The sequence below is a fragment of the Ursus americanus genome, chromosome 13, assembly GCF_024610735.1.
Source record: "Ursus americanus isolate L20-20 chromosome 13, mUrsAme1.1.p, whole genome shotgun sequence".
Classification (NCBI taxonomy): domain Eukaryota; kingdom Metazoa; phylum Chordata; class Mammalia; order Carnivora; family Ursidae; genus Ursus; species Ursus americanus.
The window spans coordinates 42,679,304-42,700,974 of NC_142139.1; the positions used below are offsets into that span (position 1 = coordinate 42,679,304).

The 21,671-nt window shown below is 35.8% G+C and overlaps 1 protein-coding gene across 3 annotated transcripts; it reads right to left on the bottom strand.

Annotated features, from left to right (window-relative positions):
• Positions 1-1,038: 1,038 nt before the first annotated feature.
• Positions 1,039-17,956, bottom strand: PLRG1 (pleiotropic regulator 1). 3 transcript variants are annotated; one of them, XM_045798781.2, is made up of 16 exons: positions 17,845-17,956; positions 16,382-16,488; positions 16,020-16,091; positions 15,203-15,345; positions 14,465-14,518; positions 13,532-13,625; positions 13,237-13,324; positions 10,690-10,791; positions 9,313-9,405; positions 7,083-7,232; positions 6,892-6,993; positions 6,278-6,380; positions 5,195-5,303; positions 4,060-4,199; positions 3,375-3,568; positions 1,039-2,807 (listed from the first exon to the last, which is right to left on the bottom strand). In XM_045798781.2, exons 4-16 carry the CDS (start codon positions 15,330-15,332, stop codon positions 2,748-2,750), a joined length of 1,419 nt encoding a protein of 472 aa, XP_045654737.1. In that variant the 5' UTR covers positions 15,333-15,345; positions 16,020-16,091; positions 16,382-16,488; positions 17,845-17,956; the 3' UTR covers positions 1,039-2,747. The 3 variants fall into 3 exon arrangements, with proteins under 3 accessions (XP_045654737.1, XP_045654736.1, XP_087722655.1); XM_045798780.2 differs by lacking the exon at positions 16,020-16,091 and having other exon boundaries at positions 17,845-17,955; XM_087866529.1 differs by lacking the exon at positions 17,845-17,956 and having other exon boundaries at positions 16,016-16,091; positions 16,382-16,406.
• Positions 17,957-21,671: the final 3,715 nt, after the last annotated feature.

The following is a 21,671-nucleotide window of genomic DNA, read 5'->3' on the forward strand; positions in this document are numbered from 1 at the left end:
ATATTTAACCTATTTAGGTTTTCTGTATCTTCTGGAATCTGCCATATATTTTTCTTTAAAATTAACCACTTTATTTTGCTTTTTAAATATAATGGCATGGAATTGGACATAATTGTCTCTCCCCCTTTTGTTTTTGTTAGGACATTTATGATTCTTGTATTTGTTTCTTATCTACTTTCTACTTTTTGTACCAAAAAAAATCAACATTCAGGCTTACTATCATCTTTTTTATTGCATTAATTTATTTCCTATCAACTCCTTCATACTACTTAAATTTCTTCCATTTTTCTAAGAACAATGTTTAACATATCTGACTATTTTTGGACTGAAATCAGTTGAGAGAATGGGAAATGAGGAACATGGGAAGTTACGAACACTTGGAGTTTGTCTATAAAAGGGAATAGAGAAGTACATGCATACTTAGAAGGGAACATTAGGTCCAGTGATACTGTACATTTGGAATTGATTTTAGGTGGGTAGAGTTCACCCTTTGCAATAGGAGGCAGAGGCATTGACTGTACAAATATGTATTGGGTCACTACTAATGGCCCACTTGAGGTATGTGGTCATAAAAAATGAGTCCCGTCAGCTCAGCGGTTTTCCTCTGGTAACATTCTAGAGCTTGGGTATGCATAAGACTGGCACAGTAAGAGAGCCGGGCTTATCCTGGGTTGGGGTTCTGTCAAGCAGGTTAAAAACAAAACAAAACAAAACAAAACAAAAAAAAAACAGCACACGCTTGAAATTCTGCCTAAAATTCCATGGGGTTCATGAACACATGGTAGATGAAATTTTTGCAAGAGAATCCAAGAACACCATAAAGAATTTAGCATGAAGCAGGGAAACGGATTTCTTAAATGCTACTCAGAATCTGATGCTTGTGTATAATAAACAACAGCTGAAGCTCTGCTGGGCGGAATAAAAGCTGTCTTTCTCACCTCCTTGTACTAGCAGTAATTTCTTGTTGGCCTTTAGGAATGGGACCCTAGTCACCTTTTTTTCCTCCTGTTAGAAGGTTGTATGAGAATCTCTCAGGAATGCAAGTGCAGTGGATTTCTTTATTTAAGCTTACAAAATACATGCTTATAGAAAATTAAAACATTATAGAAATATATAAAGCCAATCATGAAAGTTCTCCCACAAGTTTACTCCCTCACAAAGCCACTGGTAACAACGTGGTACGACTATTCTGTTATTTTATAGCATTAACAAGTTATTCTACAAAAAAATGCTTCAACTTTTTTTTTTAACCTAAGAGCAAAGTTTGGACATCTTATTAGTCCAGAGACATTCTCACTCTTAATGGATAGAAATAAATTGCATGAAGGTACCATAATCTATTAAACCAGTCCCTGACTGATAGGACATCTGAGCTAGTTTTCATAATTAAAGAACAAGGTGCAGTAACCTTGCTGGTGTACACTTGTCAGATGATCCCTAGTAGGCAATTTCCTAATCTTTTTAATGAAGAATCAGCCAAATGGTTTGAGCATTTTCATATACTCTGAAACCCCCCCCCAAAAGGTTATAAAATTATACTCCCACCTACAGCATGCAAGATGGGATATGTGTGATTTAGAAATGCTTATTCAAAATTATGGTGTCATTTTTTAATTTGAAAAAAATCTGTATCAATTGTTCTTGTAACTGTGTTTTCTAACTACAGAAAGTGAAGGTGGACACATTTTCTTGACTGATAGGGAATCAAGATCAAGATCCTAAGGGCAGGGTTCAGAAAACTCTTATTTACCACAAGGAATAGGTATCGGCAACTTAAATAACACTTTTCCAGAAAGTCTTCCAAGACCGCAGCCCTTGCTTGCCACAGCTTCCAATACCTCCACTGGTATCTCATTAATTCCTCCAGGTTTTGATGCCTTATGTTGGTACCCTACTGCTTGTGGAATAAAATCCGAACTCCAAATGAGCTTTCTCCACCACCAACCAGCTGTACTCCTTAGTCCACTGCAGCAGACAGTTCTTGGCTCCCACAACACGTCCCAGTTTCACAGGTCTGGTTTCATTCACTGTATGCCTCATCCTAGAACACCAGTTTCCCTCTCTGCCCTCTCAAGCCTCAGCTCAAATACCCCGGGCTCTAGGAAGTCTTCCACAATGCTCTCTGGAAAAAAGCGATGGTCGTTCCCTCTGTACTATTTCAGCTCTTTGGCTGCGTCTCTATTACAGCATTTCCGTAATAAGCTACTTGGGTCCTGGAGGACAGAAACGTCTTGTTGGCAATCTCCTCAACAGTATCCAGTGCAGAACTCTGTAGAACATGCACTCAAACACTGTTTGTGGAATAACAAGACTTCAAATCCTTTAATCCCCAATTAGTCACAGATACTAGTTCTTAAAGGACTAAAACAAAAACAAAAACAAAACAAAACCCCTTCAAAAATGCAATTGCTTCCCTTGAAACAAGTCCTTATTACAATAAGCAGTTTCATAAGTTTTTTTTTTTTTTTAAAGGTGTCTTTTAATAGAACTGCCATTCTATCTTTAGTCATGTTCAACAAACCTACATATGCTTGATATCTGCATCTAACTTCCTAGGATCTCTATTTATTTTGGAAATAACAACACGGGGGAGGCAGTTTATTGTAAAATATGAAGCAGGAATCAGGTAAGCATGTGAGTTTCTGCTTTACATTCCTAGCCTGAGCACAAAATGACTGGATATCCTCATCAACACCAAGCTTTTTTTTTTTTTAAAGGGGGGGGTAGCCATCATGAAGATAATGCCATTAAAATCTCTTTCTCTTGATAATTTCTGGCTTCCAGCTGACTGGATGAGTTTCTTCTGTCTGGAAATAGAAAATTAAAGAAGTTAAAACAAAGTATTATTAATTTGCTTTATATTAATAATGCTCTTCCTAACAAAAATAAGGCATCTATTCTAAATTACATTGGTTGGCATTATGTATTTAGCAGTTCTTTAACAATTTTAGGAATAGCTGACAAACTTTTGACACCATCTGAACCTAATAAAGGATGAATGGGTTCACTACAAATTCAGCTCATGGTTTTTCAACCCAAGTAAAATTGCTATTTAGGTATCCTAATAATACCGAAGCTTATGATTATAAAATTAATTTGCACAGCAATTTATTTGTTTGTGGTTATTCTTGATGTAAGATTTTCCCAATAACTGCAGTAAGTAGGGATAAAATTAAAACAGTCGATTTGCTGGCATCAATAAAACCTATACAGAAATCTATGAGGAGACATTATTTGAGATGAAAAGTACTTTAATACTATGAAGATTATTTTCCCTTCTGATAATTTCAGTAACTTTAAAATGAGAACGCACTTGCAAAACTGGTATGGTTGATTTACTTTACTTCAAAATGTATGTGAAATAGAGAACTTACTGCTGTATCATCCTCTTTATATACTTTAATGGTTTTATCAGCTTCAGCTGTTAGTAACCGACTTTCAGATTGATCAAAAGCACAAGCAAATATTCCTGATTCACTGTCCAAAGATCCAGGCTGCACAGCTGCATGAACTCTCTGGAAATTGTAGCCAGTTCTCCAATCCCAAAGATGCATAGTGCCATTGTCAGCTTAAAGGAAAAAAATCTAATTAAACATGGTATCCTTTCAATAATTCAGCTTGGCAAAGATTTAAGCACCATCCATCAGTCAAGCACCGTGACCATAAAGACTAAACAAAGTTATTAAGCCACAGGCACTTAAGCTTCTCTTAATATTGGTTTGTCTAACTTTCATTTGTGCCTAATTCAGAATTTATTACAGAGCTCAAAAAGCACCACAAAATGCTATCTGGTTCCAGAATACACAAACCAAAATTTAGGTAATTCCCAGCATGAATAGGTTAGATTTATCATGTAGAAACTCAAAGACGACTCAACTATGAAATATGCTACATATATTACAAATATGCATTGAACACACACAGAACACCCAAATACACATTAATCAGGCAAGTTCTGCTATAATATTTAGGTGGGATGGCTTAGAAATTTTACAAATGACTCATTTACTAGAAGAAAAAATGACAGACTAAAACACATTTACTAAAATCTTATTTTACCTCCAGAAACAAGTACTCCATCAGAATTCACTGTCAATGTGTTAATAATAGCATTATGACCAGAAAGATTCTGAATAAAACTTCCATCAGGGAATTTCCACTGTTTTATATTATCTGGAGAGCCAGATGCAAACGTATAACTGAAATAAAATGAAAGAGAATTCGTGCCTAAGTAAACCAAGTTAAATAAAATGGTGAATTCAAAACAGCTTTTTATGGCTGTATTCTACATGTGTACTTATGGGTCTACAGAGTGGCAGCAAAATATTATTGTTGTACCAAGAGGTAGAAACATGAAGACATTTGTTCCAAGTCAAATCAGATCTTCAAATAATTTTAAATGTATTTTAAGTCCTAGATTAATGTTTCTCATTTCCCCAGTGCTCTCCACTGAGCTAAAACAACAAATGTACAAACCCCTAAATTCACAGGAAGGGCAAGGGGTTATGAAACTATTCTGGACAGAGCAAGAGAGGGAGAGAGGGGGGACTATAGGAAGACAGGAAAAGAAGGAAAGAAACAGAGGGCAAGAAGAAGAGAGAGAAAAAGGCAGTGGCTGAGAGGAAGAAAGGGAGCGAGGAAGACAGAAAAAGGGAGGGAGGAGGAAGGAAATAATGGATAAGGGGGAGAGGGAGGACAGAAAAAAATATCCATGTGACCAGAAGTGTCAGGGGGATGTGATATAAGAAACAGGTTGTGAACTTATGCTCCACCTCTATGAACACCCTGATTATAATGTTCAGAGTTCCTATTTTTTTTCTATGCATACTAACTTCCTCCTTAAGAATTAAACTATTCTATGTGCACCTCAGTATCCAATAACATTTCTGTCAAACACTAAATCCATCTTCTATTAGCCTCTACTTTGACGTGCAGCTTTTAGCCATGGTTTATTCATATTGTCTCATCTGACACTATCATTTTTCACTGTGTGGAAAATTTTCCTCATCATATATATATAGGTCATGAAGCAAAATACTACATAGGGAAAATGAAAGAAATGCATGTTTGTAAGTGGCAAGGCCTAGAAATGACAATGGTTTAACAACTATCAAAGTAGCACTAATGTTGGTATTTCTATACTTATTCTAAAAATGGAAGAAAAAAGAGAAGTTAATTAAGAAAATACACTTACTGTCTTGGATGTAAAACCACAGCCCTGACTGATTTTTTGTGATTTGTTAATGTGACTCTTGTTTTTCCAGCCACCAAATCCCATAATCGTATTGTAGTATCATGGCTTCCTATAATGAAAACACGCATCCACAAAATACAGATCAGGAAAAATAATGCAAAAATTAAACATAACAATATAAAAATCAGTCTTCCATTGACACATATATAGTAAATGAAAGTCATACCAACTCCTGGCTAATTACTTTACAGCTCCAAACTTTTAGGTTGGTTTTAAATTAACGCTTAAAAAAATGCAGTAATGCCTGAAAGCACTGTCAACTGAACAGCCAGAACAAATGCTAAGAAATACAGCAAATACATGATGTTACCCCTCGTGGAGGGGAAGGAAAAAAACGAATGATTTTTAATTAACAAAATAGATCAAGTAAGGAAATTATTTTCTACTCTTAGAGTAAAGGTCCTTTATTAATCTTACCATTAGCAAAACAAGACTCAAACCAGCTCTAATGGTTATCGGTCTGCGGGTATTTTGTCTTTTGGCTTCAGTTTCCTAGACCAGTAATTTTGATACTATGAAACAATGTCTAGGGGCGCCTGGGTGGCACAGCGGTTAAGCGTCTGCCTTCGGCTCAGGGCGTGATCCCGGCGTTATGGGATCGAGCCCCACATCAGGCTCCTCCGCTATGAGCCTGCTTCTTCCTCTCCCACTCCCCCTGCTTGTGTTCCCTCTCTCGCTGGCTGTCTCTATCTCTGTCGAATAAATAAATAAAATTAAAAAAAAAAAAATGAAACAATGTCTGAATGTATCTAACAGCACCATTTTCCAGTCAGACATTACATGATACACATGTGTATAATATATTCTATGATATGTAAATATATTCTATGATATGTAAAGAGTATAAGATAAAAACAGTCAAATGCAATGTTATCACACTAAGTTTCAAATGCACACAGAAACAATGTACCTCTGTAACAAAGCGAGAGTCATGGTGAATATGAAAAGTTTATGTAAAGTTCATGTATAATCATAATGCATTCTGCTCAAATATACTGTAAACTTAGGAAGTATCAATCATACCAGTAATAATTTGTGGTTCTGCAGCTTGACACCTCACTGTAGCAACCGCATTTGTATGTCCAGATAATGTATGTACACTGGCTTTAGTTCTCACATCCCAAATCTAGAAAAACATGAGACATACCGTCAGAGAGAACATGTATTCATCTCAGGCAGGTAACTAGACCAATTCGAGGCTGGGAATTTACCAGACAACTGTGCCTCAACAGAATGAAAAACTGTTTTAAAGAAAGAAAACGATCTGTAAACTGGATAGGGATTGTAGAGAGTAGGCAGCTAACAGGAAAAAAAAAAACAACAAAAAAATAAAAGATCAGGGTACTGAAAGTATAAGAATGGGTATAATGAGACTACTAAAGGAAACAGCTAATGGAAAATGTAGTGATGGAATGGAACGTGTGAGTGTCCCATTTCAGAGGCAGGGCACTCCCAATAATAAACGGGATGAGGCCACAGGACTGAAAATGAAGGTGAAAAAACATACAAGCCAAGAAACTGAGGGACTGGGCTATTGCTGGTCAAAGCAACTATATTTAATTCTCTAACAAATAATATATGACTCTCTATTATCAAATATACATAGTATAAGAAACACACAGCTCTACTCCATTTACCCGGGCAGTTGAATCTCGACTACAGGTCACCAGCACATCAATTGTTGGGTGCAAATCCAAACCATACACTGCACTAAGATGTCCATGATAGTGCCTTATAACCTAAAAATAAAGCAGGAAAGTTAAAATCTCTATAACTACAAAGAAAACCGGTGATTCATAATGTTTTAAGTCCTTAACTCCAAGCTTACCTTATTATATTCAAGATCCCAGCATTTGACTTGTTTGTCTTCTCCACAGGAGAACAGGTAAGGGCTCCGCGTGCTTACTATCACACCACGCACTGTACTAATGTGCCCAGTTAAGGACAGTTTTAATTTGCCACTAGCCAAGTCCCAGATCTGCAATCAAAGAGTATTTAATTTTTCTTGATTATTCCAAAGCAAATTTTTAGATTCTTAATGTTAAAATTAAATATTCAAAAAGTGAAAGTTATAGAGATATTAAACTTTAAAAATGTGCAGAATAATCTCCCACCAATCTCCTCCCTTGTTAAGCAGGGAAAAATAGAACTAAAAAGCACGTTCAGACTCGGAAAATATTTGCAGTAAGTGACAAAATCTTAACGTATAAAAGGATATCACAGATAATTAAAGTATGAATATCATACTAACCCAGGCAAGGATGGCAACAACTTGGAAAAAAACCAAAACCCTACAGAAACAACCTAAATGTTCATCAACAGATGAATGGATTAAAAAAATGCGTATATATATATATATATATATATATGTGTGTGTGTGTGTGTGTACACACACACACACACACACACACACACACACAAACACACTGGACTATCATTCAGCCTAGAAAAAGAATGAAATCTTGCCATTTATGATGATATGAATGAACCTCAAGTGCCTTATGCTATGTGAAGTCAGTCAGATGGAGAAAGACAAATACTATGTGATTTCACTGATATGTGAACTCTAAAAACAAACAAACCAAGCTCATAGATAGATCAGTGGTTGCCAGAGGTTGGGGTGGGGAGTGGGTGAAATGGGTAAAGAGTACAAACTTCCAGTTATAAAATAGGTAAGTCAGGGGGATTTAATGTTTAGCATGGCAATTATAATTAATAATACTGCACTGCATATTTAAAAGTTAAGAAAGTAGATCTTAAAAGTTCTCACTATAAGGGAAAAAAATTCTGTTAACTATGTATGGTAACAGACGTTAACTAGATTTTTTGTGCTGATTTCACAATATATACACATATTGTATCATTATGTTGTAAACCTAAAACTAATATTGTATATCAATTATACCTCAATAAAAAATAAATACATATTGAAAAAAAACTAAGAACAGTTTTATTAGGTATCAAAAAGTTCAACCCCACTAGAAATTTTTTATGGACAGTTTTTAAAAGATTAGATAACCAATTCTGCTTAACATGTTAGTAGATATTTTTAAAGATACACAATCAGTGTGCTGAAAAGGATCCTCTCATACACTGCAAGTATCAATTCAGCCATTCTGCAAAATAATTTGTTCTTTGGGTGTCAACTTCAAAAATGTTTGACCCGTTAATTCCATTTCTGGGAAACTATCATAACAATTTAAAACACAGCAAAAAGCTTTAGGCACAAAAATTACAGCATTACTTGTGATAGGGAAAATCAAGAAACTAAAAACTTTGATGTCTAACAAAAGGAAGATTATAGAGCATCTAAATGATGTATCATGAAACTAAAATAGGCCTCTGATATATTAACTGGAAAAAAAGCAGAGTACGAAATTACCTATCAATCATGATTTTTCATTTATGTATTTTTTTTAATATTTGAGAGACAGCATGTGCGCACAGGGGAGAGATGGGTGGAGCAAAGGGAGGAGAGAGTCTCAAGTGGATTCCGTGCTGACTGCACAGCCTGATGTGGGGCCCAATCCCATAATCCTGAGATCAGGACCTGAGCTGAAACCAAGAGTCGGTCGCTTAATTGACTCAGCCACCCAGGCACCCTCATCATGATTTTTTAAAGATACACATTTATACACACAGGAAAAAAGCTCAGAAGGAAATGTAATGACACATAGGCACAGAAATAAATAATAAAAAGAAACTGGGTCAAATTATCTGACAGTGTTGGATTATGTATGGGTCTGTGTTCTTTTATACTTTTCTATATTTTAAACATTTTTTATATATAAGCATGCTTGAATTCTGTAACCAGAGGAGATACCAAGGAATTAGTGTTAGTCAGTATGTACTGCTTGGAAAAACCTGTTATTTAAATACCACTTTCCAAACATTTTTATTTGGAACACTAAACTGATAAGAGTAATAAATTTTACTCCATACTCAGGTCTAAGAAATCAGAGTAACTCCAACAGCATTTCCCACCTAAGAAAATAAAAGATTACATTTGTGTAGCAAATACAAAATCATAAATTTTTTTTCTTCCTCTTTCCTATTACCTTTATAGTTCTGTCAGCAGATCCAGTTACAAACCACTGATTTCCAGGTTCTACAGCAATACAGCGAACCCAGCCAAGATGCCCACTGATCACCTGTATAAAACAGAAGGTAGAATAAGCAGACTCATTACACGAATGTGAAAGTTTATTCAGTTTCAACTCATGACACATAAGTTTGAATAGCCCCTCCTCGTATCTTCAAATACGTTTATAAAATTATTTGACAGATTTTAGAATGATAAATATTAAATTACCTTCAATCAGTAAATAGATACACACAAACTACGATGTATCTAGACAATGGAATACCACTCAGCGATAAAGAGGAATATATTAATACATGCGACAACTTGGAGGACTCTCAAAGGCATGAAGCTGAAGAAGGCAGTCAGTCTCAAAAGGGACATACTGTGTAATTCCATTACATAACAAAATTAAAAAAAAAAAACACAACTACAGTATGGAAAACAGATGAACAGTTGCCACGGGCACAGAAGGGTATGACTACAAAATAATAGCACAGGAGTGTTTTTTGAGTTGATAGAACTTCTGTATACTGATTGTGGCAGTGATTACCCAAATACCAAATTACCCAAACACATCTCTTAAAATTTATTAGGTCTGTACACCAAAAAAAGTCTATTTTAGTGTATAACTAGAGAACTAAAATTCAACATATATATATTAAATTATCTGTGGCTATGGTTTTCCTACTATATACATTTCATTTCAGATTTGGTACATTTTGAATCATTTTAATTTACTACAACTGAAAATATAAACAATAAAGCCAAAGAAATACCATTATATGTTGTTCTTCCTCCTGGCCTTCTTATTAAATACTTCAAACACTTAGAACATTTATTTCATCTGTTCTCCACATTTTAATAGCTTTCTGTCAACATTTTACTCTGTATTTTACAGGAAATATGTGCATGGCTTTTACTTAAATAAGTCTCTCTCCTAAGATGTCTTTTAAGATTGTGCCTAAAACCCTTCCCCCATCCCACCTCAGATCACTTTATTGGTTCTCATATTCACTCCTTTTCTTCCTTAGCTATTCCTTTTTTTTTTTTTAATGCATCTGTGGTTTTTTTTTTTTTTTTTTTAAGATTTTATTTATTTATTTGACAGAGAGAGAGAGACAGCCAGCGAGAGAGGGAACACAAGCAGGGGGAGTGGGAGAGGAAGCAGGCTTCCAGTGGAGGAGCCTGATGCAGGGCTTGATCCCAGAACGCCGGGATCACGCCCCGAGCTGAAGGCAGATGATTAATGACTGGGCCATCCAGGCACCCCCTTCCTTAGCTATTCCTGGGCTCTTAGTAAGTGGAAAGCAATCATCATTCCGGCAGTGGAATCACATACAGATTCACTCACCCTGTAGAGTTTCCATGGTGGGTGCCACTGGGGTTTCGGCATTGTAGGGGCTTTTTTAGCCATCAGTGCAGAGTTCTTGGCATTGCCAGCCTCCATAACGGCCTAGATATAGAACAGATTACATTATCATTAAAGACATTATACCTAACATTTCATGTTCATTCAAAAAAGAAAAATTCAGAAAAGGGGATTTTGAGTTTTTTTTTTTTATTGAAGAGGAAAAGACAGTTAAAATATTTGCATAAATAGAAAATGTTGGCATAACTAAGACTTCTAATCAGAACTACATTTTCTGTTTGTTAATTTTAATTTTAAAAATCAATTAAAAAAATCTCAGAGGCAGAACATTAGAGTTAAGAGCACATATCACTGTGCACGGGTTCATAAACCCTGCTCTGCTAATTACTAGCTGACTGGCTTTAGGTAAAAATTATATAATCTCTACGACTGCTTTGTAAAATGGAAATAACAGTGCCTACCTCAGACAGTTACTGTGCAAACTGTGTTACTACTCTGTACCTGCTCTACGTAAGCTCCTATTATTATCTGAGTAATTGTAAGTGGATTAATGTCACTGCCTTTCATTGTTACATTTTAACATTATCGACTTCATAGTAAAAAAACCCCTATTTATATCCCCAAAATATAAGTAATATTTTACTTTTTTAATTTAAATTAATTAACATATAGTATTAGTTTCAGAGGTAGAGTTCAGTGACTCATCAGTCTTACGTAACACCCAGTGCTCACTGCATCACACACCCTCCTTAATGCCCACCACCAGTTACGCCATCCCCTCCAACTCCCTCCCCTCCAGCAACCCTTAGGTTTGTTTCCTATAAAGAGTCTCTTTTGGTTTGCCTCCCTCTCTGATCACGTTTTGCTTTATTTTCCCCTCCCTTCCTCTATGCTCCTCTCTCTCGTTTCTTAAATTCCACATGTGAGTGAAATTAGGTAATTTTCTCTGACTTATTTCGCTTAGCATGATACCCTCTAGTTCCATCCACGTCGTTGCAAATGGCAAGATTTCATTTTTTTGATGGCTGAGTAATATTCCATTGTATATATATCACTCTTCTTTACCCATTCATCTGTCGATGGACATCTGGGCTCTTTCCATAGTTTGGCTATTGTGGAGATTGCTGCTATAAACTTGGGGTGCAGGTGCCCCTTTGGATCACTACATTTGTATCTTTGGGTATACATCTAGTAGTGCAAATGCTGGGTCATAGGATAGCTCTATTTTTAACTTTTTGAGGAACCTCCATACTGTTTTCCAGAGTGGCTACACCAGCTTGCATTCCCACCAACAGTTTAAGAGGGTTCCCCTTTCTCCACATCCTCATCAATATCTGTTGTTTCCAGAGTTGTTAATTTTAGCCATTCTGACTGGTCTGACTGGTGTGAAGTGGTATCTCATTGTGGTTTTGATTTGTATTTCTCTGATGCCTAGTGATGTTGAGCATTTTTTCATGTGTCTGTTGGCCATTTGTATGTCTTCTTTGGAGAAATGTCTGTTCATGTCTTCTGCCCATTTCTTGATTGGATTATTTTTTCTTTGGGTGTTGAGTTTGATAAGTTCTTTATAGATCTTGGATACTAGCCCTTTATCTGATAGAATTTTTGCTAATATCTTCTCCCATTCTGTAGATTGTCTTTTGCTTTTGTCGACTGTTTCTTTTGCTGTGGAAAAGCTTTTTATCTTAATGAAGTCCTAATAGCTCATTTTTGCCTTTGCTTCCCTTGCCTTTGGAGAAGTTTAAGTAATATTTTAAAAGGTATTTTAGCTGATGTTTCATCTACTGTTAGCATCCATCCATCCACCCAAAAAATACTGAAGTCCGTAAGTTCCTACCACCAAAAACCTTATATTACCTCCTCCTCAGGAGACAGAAAGCCTGGGCAGAGCTCTATTAACAGAGGTGAAAGAAGAAATGTGGTGGGAAGACCACAAATTCATTCATTTAGCCTGCAGTTACTCAAGTGACAGCATGATAAAATAAACTAGATATTTTCAGTTACCCTTTTTATAATTACTTTCACCAGTAACATTAGCTGCCATTTACTTACAAACAAATAAACTCCCATATTTCCAAATGTTCATTTATAAGATACTACTTGTACAGCCTGTGAATATTACTAATAGCACTCAACTGAAAACTGTGTAAACCAACCTAGAGTTTAAAAAAAGAGATTTTCATACCTGACACATACTAATACAAGTTTCAGAACAGCATTCCTTTTATGTTTAATAGTGGACAATAAAGAATAACATCACACTATATCAAAATAAGTATTAGATACAATATGCAACAGACACAGAATTAAGATTTTAAATTCTAAAAAATATGCAAACTCACTAGCAACTTATATATTAGGGCTATGAAATATTAACTGGCTCAGTCACCTGCTATTTACTTTAACGACAAGCAAGGAAATTTTTCATGTATTTAATATTTAACCTAAGATTCTTGGGACAAAGGGAAATAAGGCAACAGGTTCCCCAAGTTGGAAACCTGCAGCGTGATCTGACACAGAGAAACTTACTGAAGTCATCCCTGTAGGCTGTGAACGGTCAGAAGCCCCCGGATGTCGGTATTCACCTCCAGCAGGTGCACTACGATTTGCATCAACCCTGAAGCAAAAGAAATATCACATTCTAAGTAATTAATTGTCTCCATTCATGTGTTGTGCAGAACCAACTCTTTAAATTTTTGTAAGCAGTGATAAAGGAAAATGTCACATAACATCTAATTATAAAGAAATCTTAAAATGAGAAAAAAATGCAAACAACGAGTTATACTTTCAAAACCTCTGTAATTATAAACATAATACTTCATACCTGGTCTGAGAAGAAGGTAATGCCACAGCTAATGACTGTGCGGCTGACTCACTTGGCATTCTTTGGATCTTAGTATCTGCTGTCAAAGCAACCCCTGTTTAAAAAAAAATTCGATTCCTTTTAGTAGCTACCTTTGATTTCATTTACATGAGTTTAAAATAAAATACTGGAAGAAAACATGTGATTATCTCCAGGTGGTGATATTACAAAAATTTCTCTTATGTTTTATGTGTCTTTTATTTCTAACTTTTTAATAATAAATATAACTTAAAACCACATAACTCAAATTTGATTTAATCACAAGCAGCTTGGTATTAACACAGCCAAGATAGTAAAGTTAAATTTTTAGTATCTTGGGACATTACTTTCAGATATAAAAATTAAGCAGTTCCCAAAAACTAACAGAATGTTTTCAAGAATAAATGTAAATTATTAAACAAGAAGCACCAATTTGTCTGTACTTTCAACATGGTAAATCCTATCTTCTAAAATTACTAGAACCTAGGTATATTAAGCTTTTTGTCCTCCACCCCATTATACTAGCCACTCCATTTATGTGCCAACTCTCTACACACACAGACATCTATTAGACATTTCTATCATACCTGCTTCTATACTAACACTTCTATCGCTTTTGTAAGTTTAATGATAATAACATGTCTGTTTAAACCTCCATATAAGCATGTTTTAGCTTGGAGCAGCCTTACTGTCTTTGAATTCCTAGCACTGCACCTGAAAAAATCTAGGTGCTTAAAAATGTTTGCTGAATGAATGCATATGAAACTTAGTATTAGTTAATGATCATCTAAAAAGCTCTGCTTGGATGCCTGGCTACTGAGCTTATCTTACATTTTATAGGCAATTACAATCATATTATTGGTTCATTCATGGAAATGTTTCTAAGATATTTTCAGTATGTAATAACTCACTTACCAGGTCCTGGTGGATATGGATGTGTACCCGTCACCAAATATTCAACTTCTTGTCCTTAAAAAAGGAAGAGGAATCATCATTACCATCAATGGCAAATTAATCATATATACAAGTATTATCTCTTTTAATGAATATTAAATTACCAACTGAATTTCTCAAATTTTCCCAATTAAACCCAAACTTCAGAACCAAGATATACTGATTTTTGTTTTGACTTCTGAGGACCATGCACACAGCTATTTCCTTGACCATTTACTAATATGATGTCAAGAAAGCTGTATAATTGTAATGGTGTGTAGAGAGATCATCTTATTAAGTCACAACCCACTCTCTGTTTTTTCTTCCAAGCAAATGATTTCTCTGTGGAATCTTAGACTATCTTTATTCACTGCAATTTCAGTGCTTAATATCACGTTTCTGAATGATAGCCAAAATAGATAGATGGTCTTTCCATGGGTTAGATATTTTTCCTTTAGTCTCCACTGTGATCTTTTCTATATCCTAAGAATTTCTGCCATTATTATTCTACCACTTTTTTATTTCCTATAAGAAAAAAACCCACCAACCAGTAATCTCAACTCACTACTCCAATGAGAAAATCAAGACTTCTGTTATAATACCGGTATAGTTGTTCAATAGGATACGGTGCTAATCAGTCCTTTTGGGACAGGCACTAAAACATTTTATTTTTCCATTATTAAAATATAAGTCCTGACGTTTCTGATAACGCATACTCACCTTGATTGGCAGGATACTGTTTATGACCATATGAATCTGATGCATTCTGAGGACATTTCTCTTTAAAATTTTCTTTTGAAGTAGGCATATGCAACACAGGACCATACTCATTACGCAGCTTGATTGCCATTTTCCGTTTGTGACTATTTAAAAATTATGAACATAAGAATGTATCTTTGAGTGCTTTAAATATTTTCACCAGTGGAAATATATTCATAGATAGCCAAGAAACACAAGTACTTAAATAGCTTAGGTTTGCCTAATCATGTAGAAAAAAATTCTATGAAGTCTTTAAAGTTAAATAGTATTTTAAAAAGCTCGAAATTTCCAAGTGCATTTCCACACTTTTGTTCACAATCCACCACATAGCATCCATTAAGTCTAAGTAACATTTTAGTTAACCAATAAATATAAAACCTTTCACTATAAATTATCAAGGGTCTAATTTAAAAATATATAAAAACGAACATACCCTTTTAAAAACCTCAAAGTCAATATACTTTCCTTCAAATGTGTAAATACAAAAATACAGAAAAGTTTCTATCATAACCTTTACTGGATGTATCTAAAAAGATTAATTAGAACTAATCAAAGTACTTAATTAGTCCAGTATTTTTTAAAAGAAATGCACTTATATTAATTTTAAGAAGAGCTCACTTTATAAATTAAATATAAATGCTTGTCTTAGGAATTAAGTAGATTTTAAAAGAAGGGTAAAGGACAAAGAAGGAACACTGCACATAATGCAATCCCAGACTGGAGCTGGAGATGTAGAACCAAAAATATGCCACCACTCAAAAATCTTCATCATACTAACGAGAAAAGATGGGAGTAGAGGTACTGGCCAGGTACAATTTCAGCTCAGCAAGGCTCTGAGAGCAGCGGGAAGCTGAAAGCACATACAAAGTGATTGATTATAAAATATAACACCTAAAAGGGACTCTCCTAATTACTGGGTATTTATAAATGCAATTAATTAATGGGTTTTTTTTTTACTGTGAAAGACAAGGCCAAAAAAAAGTTAAATCAGCTTAAATCATGCCCAAACACCATTCATTACTGAAGAGATATCCTATGTTAGTACCACTCACTAAACTTTAAAGGTCCCCCTCTCCCTGCTCTCTTCCCCCAAAATTAGACGTTTAAATATTCTAGCAACTGAAAAGGAACAATACCTACCTCTCTTCATCCAAAGGCACAGGTTTTCCATTATCAGCTACAAACATGTCATGGGTTCTCTTCAATGACCTGAACACAAGCGTGTGCACAGAATGTTTCTGTACCTCCTAGAAAGAAAGAATATAATCACATATCTAGCTACAAATTACACATATCATAACCTAAATTAGAGTCAAATTAGTTATATACTTCACGTGTTTGAATATGTAAAAAGCTTTGTACCACTCACCACAGCTACTGGTAGCAAGCTATAGGAGTCAAGTTCAGAGAAGAGGAGGAAACTCCTCATTAGCAAGAACCCCAGGTATACCAATTAGTGATGCCTGAGCTTAGTCATTTATCAACAAATATTTACTGAGCTCCTACTATGTATCTGGCAGGTACTGTGCTAGAAGCTAACAAAAAGAATGATGAAATAGCAACCATGGTCCCAGTTCTCAAGAGAAACCAAAAATAAGCAACACATCTTGATAAGTGCTATGAAGGAAACAAGGAGGGGCTGAGGCGGAGAAAGAACTTAGGATAGTTATGGAAGATCTCTCTGAGGTGTTAGTTAAGCAGAGAGTTAGCCTTGTGCAGAATGAGGTAAGAACAATCCAGGCAGAGAGAAAATGCCATGTACACAGGAGTTTGGTAGCTACAATGATGGCAGGAGCTGCAAGAGAGTTGTGTATGTTCCATACGAAGGTGGACTGTGATGCTGAGGTGAGGTTCCAAGAGCAAAGTCCAGATCAGGTTAAGGATTTTTTTTTTAAGATCATTGCAATAGTCTACACTTTTGCTCTAATAACATCAGGCCAATAAAGGATTTTAAGCAGGAAAAAACATGATCAACTTACATTTCTAAACAGATCAATTTATGGAGAGGGGGAGAGTGTAACAAAAATGGAAGCAAGAACACCAGCAGGGAGCCAGCTAATGCACTTGTCCAAATGAAAGATGATGTTGGTGTGAATTAAGGTGAAGACAGTGGATACGGACAAGAATCAAGAAATACTTCTTAGATAAGACAGACAAGGTATTTCTTAGATAACAGAACAGCTGCTGCATAACTGGAAAATGTCAGGTTTTCCTGGGGAAGAGCTGAAGGAAGGCACAAAGTTAACACCAGAGAGGACTGCCAGTCTTTTAGGGCACACAACCACTGACACTACTCTGCAGACGGCGAATTCCAGGGGACCAGAAGCACTGCCTGCCGGGGCACTGTCGAGCTCAAGGGTCAAATAAGAACTGTAGAAATTCTCTCAGGCTTCTCGCCCGGGGGTAACCTCCAACTAGTGCTCCCAGCCGGCCTCCCTCTATCCCTGAAAACCTTACGAAGACGCTTCCCGGCCTCGGCCAGACAGCCTCCCTTCGTAGCCTCTACCCTCCCCAAACTCCAAACACTCTCGTTCCCCCACGCCAGCCGCCAAAAAAACCATTCTAGATGCGAACGACCCCTCAGCGCCCAAGTGCCATTTTACCTCGACCATGATGCTGCCGTGTAACGCGCCGCTCCAGGAGACAAGAAACGCTAGTCAGGAACACAGGAACCGCTGCCACAACTGTGCAGTCCCTTCCGGAACTGAGCGCCGCGCCGGATGTGACACAATCCGCGCACGCGTACTGGTCGCCCGGCGGCCTTCTGGGATCGAGGGGCGGGCCTTTTCCTCGGGGGCGTGGCTTCGGCCTGAGTTAGGAGGGTCTTAGCACCTCGTACCTTAAGGGTCTTGTTCACATCTCCAAAGAAGTCTTGGAATAACGTTTTCTGCCTAATTGTTAGACTTAAATAGTTTGATTTAGGGATGTGGTTGTTTGCGCTGTATTTCGCGAAGCTTAATCCTTTTTTTTTTTCCCCAGCGAATCTAAGGAATCAGTTCTAGGGGGGATCTGGTGAGAGCGAATCCCGGTCAGCCCCCAAACCTTTCAATGGTCCTGTCCTCTTTGGGGCTCATCGATGTGATTTATGTCGCCCGCTTCCACTACTTGGCTAAACTTGTCTGGAAGCATTTTGACGCCTTTGTAGCCTTAGCTCCTAGAAGCAATTCCACTTATACTGTCCAGTTAACACTTGTTGAGGGAATATTGTGGAATAGTTCCAATTTGAGAAAGTTTACAAGATTTTTGTTTTAGCATTATATGGCAAAACCCCAAATTTATTTTACGCTGCATATATATTTTTTTAATCTTTCAAAACTGCATAATTTTTGGCCATCTCCTAGTTGTCTGCTAATTAATGTGGCGCCAACAATGCCAGGGTACAGCTTTTCAAAGCTGGTGGAAGAGACACAGCTTGTTCCTTAACCTAATCTATTCCACTGATCCCCCCAGAGCATACAGCATATGCTTGAAAGGGGGAAAAAATCTTATCAAAAGTATAGCAATGTGAATTGATAATCTCATTAGAAATTCATTGAGTTTTAATTAATCAAAACCATTAAGGTCATGTTTCTACTTGAAAATACAATCAACTTTGAATTTGAGTGTGAGTTTGGCCTACAAATTAATTTTCTGTAACAGTGGCCACTTGTGGTAGGCCTTGCAAAGAAATTCCATAATTGTAAAAATATATACTTAGGAAGCTAGATCATATTATAACTTCCCCATAGATAGTAATAACTATACAAAAGAATATGATTTTAAAAAGCAATAAAATTATAGAAATGTAAGCAATATTCTAATATTCCTATGGCAATATAATAACTGTCTTGTTGGGCCTATTGACATGTTAATCGTCCTGGAAAAATTTTATAAACCCAGACTCATAAAAACATTGTAATATTTGAGGTAAATTGCACTAGATTATGCTTCTTTTAAAAAGCTCTGTTGAATTTATAGAATTAAATTATCCACCTAAAAGTTTTAGATAGACAAATAGAGCTCAGTGACCCACTTATGTAGCTCATGGATCTATGAATTACCTGTGTTGTATGCAAATCTTATATTTATATCAGAGCCTGAGTTTTCTTTTTGTTTTTTGTTTTTTGTAAAAGAACCCATAGATTTCTCGGTTCATAAAAAGATCTAGGACCCAGGAAAGGTCAAGAATCTCCGTCCTGGTGGACTGCCAGGACTGCGTTATTTGAGCAGTAGGGGTCACTGCTGCTCTTTATAATAATAGGAGGATTGTCCCTAATAAGGATTTTCCCCTTATCTTCATAAGGATAAGAGGAGTTCACCACCTAAATTATGGTGAATAATTTATTAATGTAAATATGAGGTCTGTGTAAAACCAATAGCACAAATTTTAAAGAATGACCTCTCTTTATTAATCTAGTTTTTTAGCTCACCAGTATATGAGATCCCTTCATTCTCTTTCAGATACTTGTGTCCTTTGTTTGCCCTTAAGTAAGTGAGAAGAGGTCACATGAGTATAGATTTCAGTGTCCTTTTCAACTTTTTATCAGATTTTTCATTGAAAATGTTTTCTGATTTTTATACTCATAAAAAGATGGATATTATTTCTTGTTTCTTTCAGTTTAGAGGGTTAAATATATAATCTCTGTAGGCACAACTCTCTTTACATACAATATTCTTTAGACTTGTTTGACTCAGTATGTTCTTTTCCCCATGAATTTCAGATTTGTAGTTCTTCACTAATTCAAAAGGGAGGAATGGTGGAAGTTATCATTTCTTTTTTAATTTCTAAGGTCAGAACCAGTTAAGAAGAATACTTGGGCATTTATTCCAGGAGTTTGGTCTTCGTTTATTACAATGCTAAGAATGGGCCCAAATGCTGAGGTAGCGTTAGCAAGTGATTTCTAGTAACAGAGTTAAGAGGAAAGCTTCTGGGACCACAGGAAACAGTGAGAAAGGACTGGGACATAATAAAGCTGCACTGTCCATTATAAATATCTTGGCGAGGGGTGTGATTCATGACAGAGAGAGAAGGGAAGTGTTGCTTATCAGAGTTTTTGCTCCTACTTTGTGAAGTCCCATCCCATGTCACAAAAACATGTGCCAAACTGAACATGATCATGACTCATAATTTATCTCTTCTTGTGTTTATATTTTGCAAAAATGTGTCAGTGTTTTTGCTGACACAGAAAATACAGCAACGTGACATTTCCAGATTTCTCAGCTGAGCGCATATACTACCATGTTTGATAGTAGTGTTTGTTTAATTATCTGTGTTCTCCAGTGGACATATGGGGGGAGTATGGGGTGATATTCATTATCACACACCCAATAATTGGATAACTTGCAACTGGTAGACTTTCAATATTTATTGAATGGTTGAATAAGTAAGGTGTTAAATTTTAGACACTTAAATGTAGGGATGGAAGGCACTGAGACCTTAATTTTGATGTGGGGTTGCAGGTATCAAATCTGTAATGAAAGATATTGTGTGTCATTGTATGTGTATATTATGTGCTCACTCATGAAAAGATGCACTATTTCAACAACAAATCATTTAATCTTAACCCTTTCCTGTATGTAAGGCAGAGAATTGCTTGTATGAGGACAGTCTGTCTTTCTGATCATTGTAAATTTTATGAAAATGAATTATTCTCCACTATCTTTAGGTAAGTTAGTGCCACATTTTATCTCGTTTATAGTTCTGACATTAAATTAAGAGATACTAATTTATTTGTAAAAATATATTCTTTTTCAAAAATGGGTTTAGTTGTCAGAAAACCTTCTTGACATCAATAATTAAGAAGATTAAGGCATTTTGATTGTTTGAATATTTCCCTACCATAATTTAGGCATTTTTAAGCTTTCTTTTAAAAATAAACTATCAAAAACTAGCATTATGTTTATGGATAAACTTTAAAAACATTCTCTTAGTCACAAGACAAGAATTCTTGCTATCACTATTATTATCCACACTTATTTTTTTCCTGAAAATATTAATCATGAAGTTAGACAACAGAAAGAAATAGATGTGTAACATGGGAAATAATAAAGTAAAGTTATCTGTATTTGCAAATGGCATGATTGTATACTTAAAACAAACAAACAAACAAACAAGAAATCAACCGGAAAAACTGGAAACAACAAGAGAACTCACTAAGAGAGCGGAATACAAAGTAATATTAAAAAAATCAATAGCTTTCATATATACAGTTAAAAATATAATGGGGGAGGTCATCTTATTTATAACAGCAATAAATGGAAAATGTGCAAGACCTAGAAATATATTTCAGGGTCACACCTCCCCAAAAAGATTTGCATCAAGGAAAATGGACAGTTATTATTGGATTGGAAAAGTCAGAATTATAAATGTCTGCTATGCCATTAATTTAATCCTGAGCATGTTTTATGGAAAATACTTTTAATTCAAGAAATAGTTACTAATTAGTGAAAG

Bases quoted from the DNA above. Each gene is read 5' to 3' on its own strand.
- PLRG1 (XM_045798780.2), bottom strand. The intron at 13,626-14,464 runs GTAAGTGAGTTA...TTTTTTAAACAG, and splicing joins TCCATATCCACCAGGACCTG to GGGTTGCTTTGACAGCAGAT. The intron at 13,325-13,531 runs GTATGAAGTATT...CTTTTGCTTCAG, and splicing joins TTACCTTCTTCTCAGACCAG to GGTTGATGCAAATCGTAGTG.